General features: G+C 57.0%; 1 protein-coding gene across 2 annotated transcripts in view; it reads left to right on the forward strand.

Moving 5' to 3' along the window:
* Positions 1-114: 114 nt before the first annotated feature.
* DLX1 (distal-less homeobox 1) overlaps positions 115-751 on the forward strand; it is a 13086-nt gene continuing 12449 nt past the window's right edge. Inside the window, exon 1 of one of the 2 annotated variants that reach the window (XM_014954508.1) lies at positions 115-706. In XM_014954508.1, the coding sequence (XP_014809994.1) occupies positions 394-706 (313 nt within the window). In that variant the 5' untranslated portion in view covers positions 115-393. The remainder of the gene's footprint in view (positions 707-751) is intronic. The other variant, XM_014954506.1, reaches the window with a different exon arrangement.

Below are 751 nucleotides of genomic sequence, written 5' to 3' on the forward strand. Positions count from 1 at the left end.
GAGCCGTGCCGTGCCGGCGGTGCCGTCGGGGCGTGCGGCCGGCGCTCGGGGACGCGCTGCGCTGCCAGTCCGGCTCTCCGCGCTCACCGGGGTCCGGGCGAGCCCCGAGCGCCTCGGACCAATCCAAAGCGATTATGCAAGACGGCGGACCAATCAGCTCCGCCAGCTCATGAATATTCATAGGCTTGGCTGAGTCAAAGCTTTTAGGCGAGTTTGTGTAGATCTACAGCATCATGCTTAGACTTTTCAAAGAGACAAACTCCATTTTCTTATGAATGGAAAGTGAAAAACCCTGTTCCGCTTAAATTGGGTTCTTTCCTGTCCTGAGAAACACAACAGACCCCAAAAAGGCAAGCTGAAGAGAGAACACACACACAGACCAAGCGACAAGAAATGACCATGACTACCATGCCAGAGAGTCTAAATAGCCCCGTCTCAGGGAAGGCTGTCTTTATGGAGTTTGGGCCGCCCAGCCAGCAAATGTCTCCTTCTCCCATGTCCCACGGACACTATTCCATGCACTGTTTACACTCCGCGGGCCACTCTCAGCCTGACAGCTCGTACAGCACAGCTTCGTCCTTCTCCCGACCGCTGGGCTACCCCTATGTCAACTCGGTCAGCAGCCACTCGACCAACCCCTACATCAGTTCAGTGCAGTCCTACCCCAACAGCTCCAGCCTGACTCAGACCCGGTTAGAGGAGACAGGTAGGTGCACTCGGCTTTGGGGAGGGGGGGGCGAAGGGGGGAAGG

This window comes from Calidris pugnax, unplaced genomic scaffold, assembly GCF_001431845.1.
Source record: "Calidris pugnax isolate Ruff unplaced genomic scaffold, ASM143184v1 scaffold103, whole genome shotgun sequence".
NCBI classification, from domain to species: Eukaryota; Metazoa; Chordata; class Aves; order Charadriiformes; family Scolopacidae; genus Calidris; species Calidris pugnax.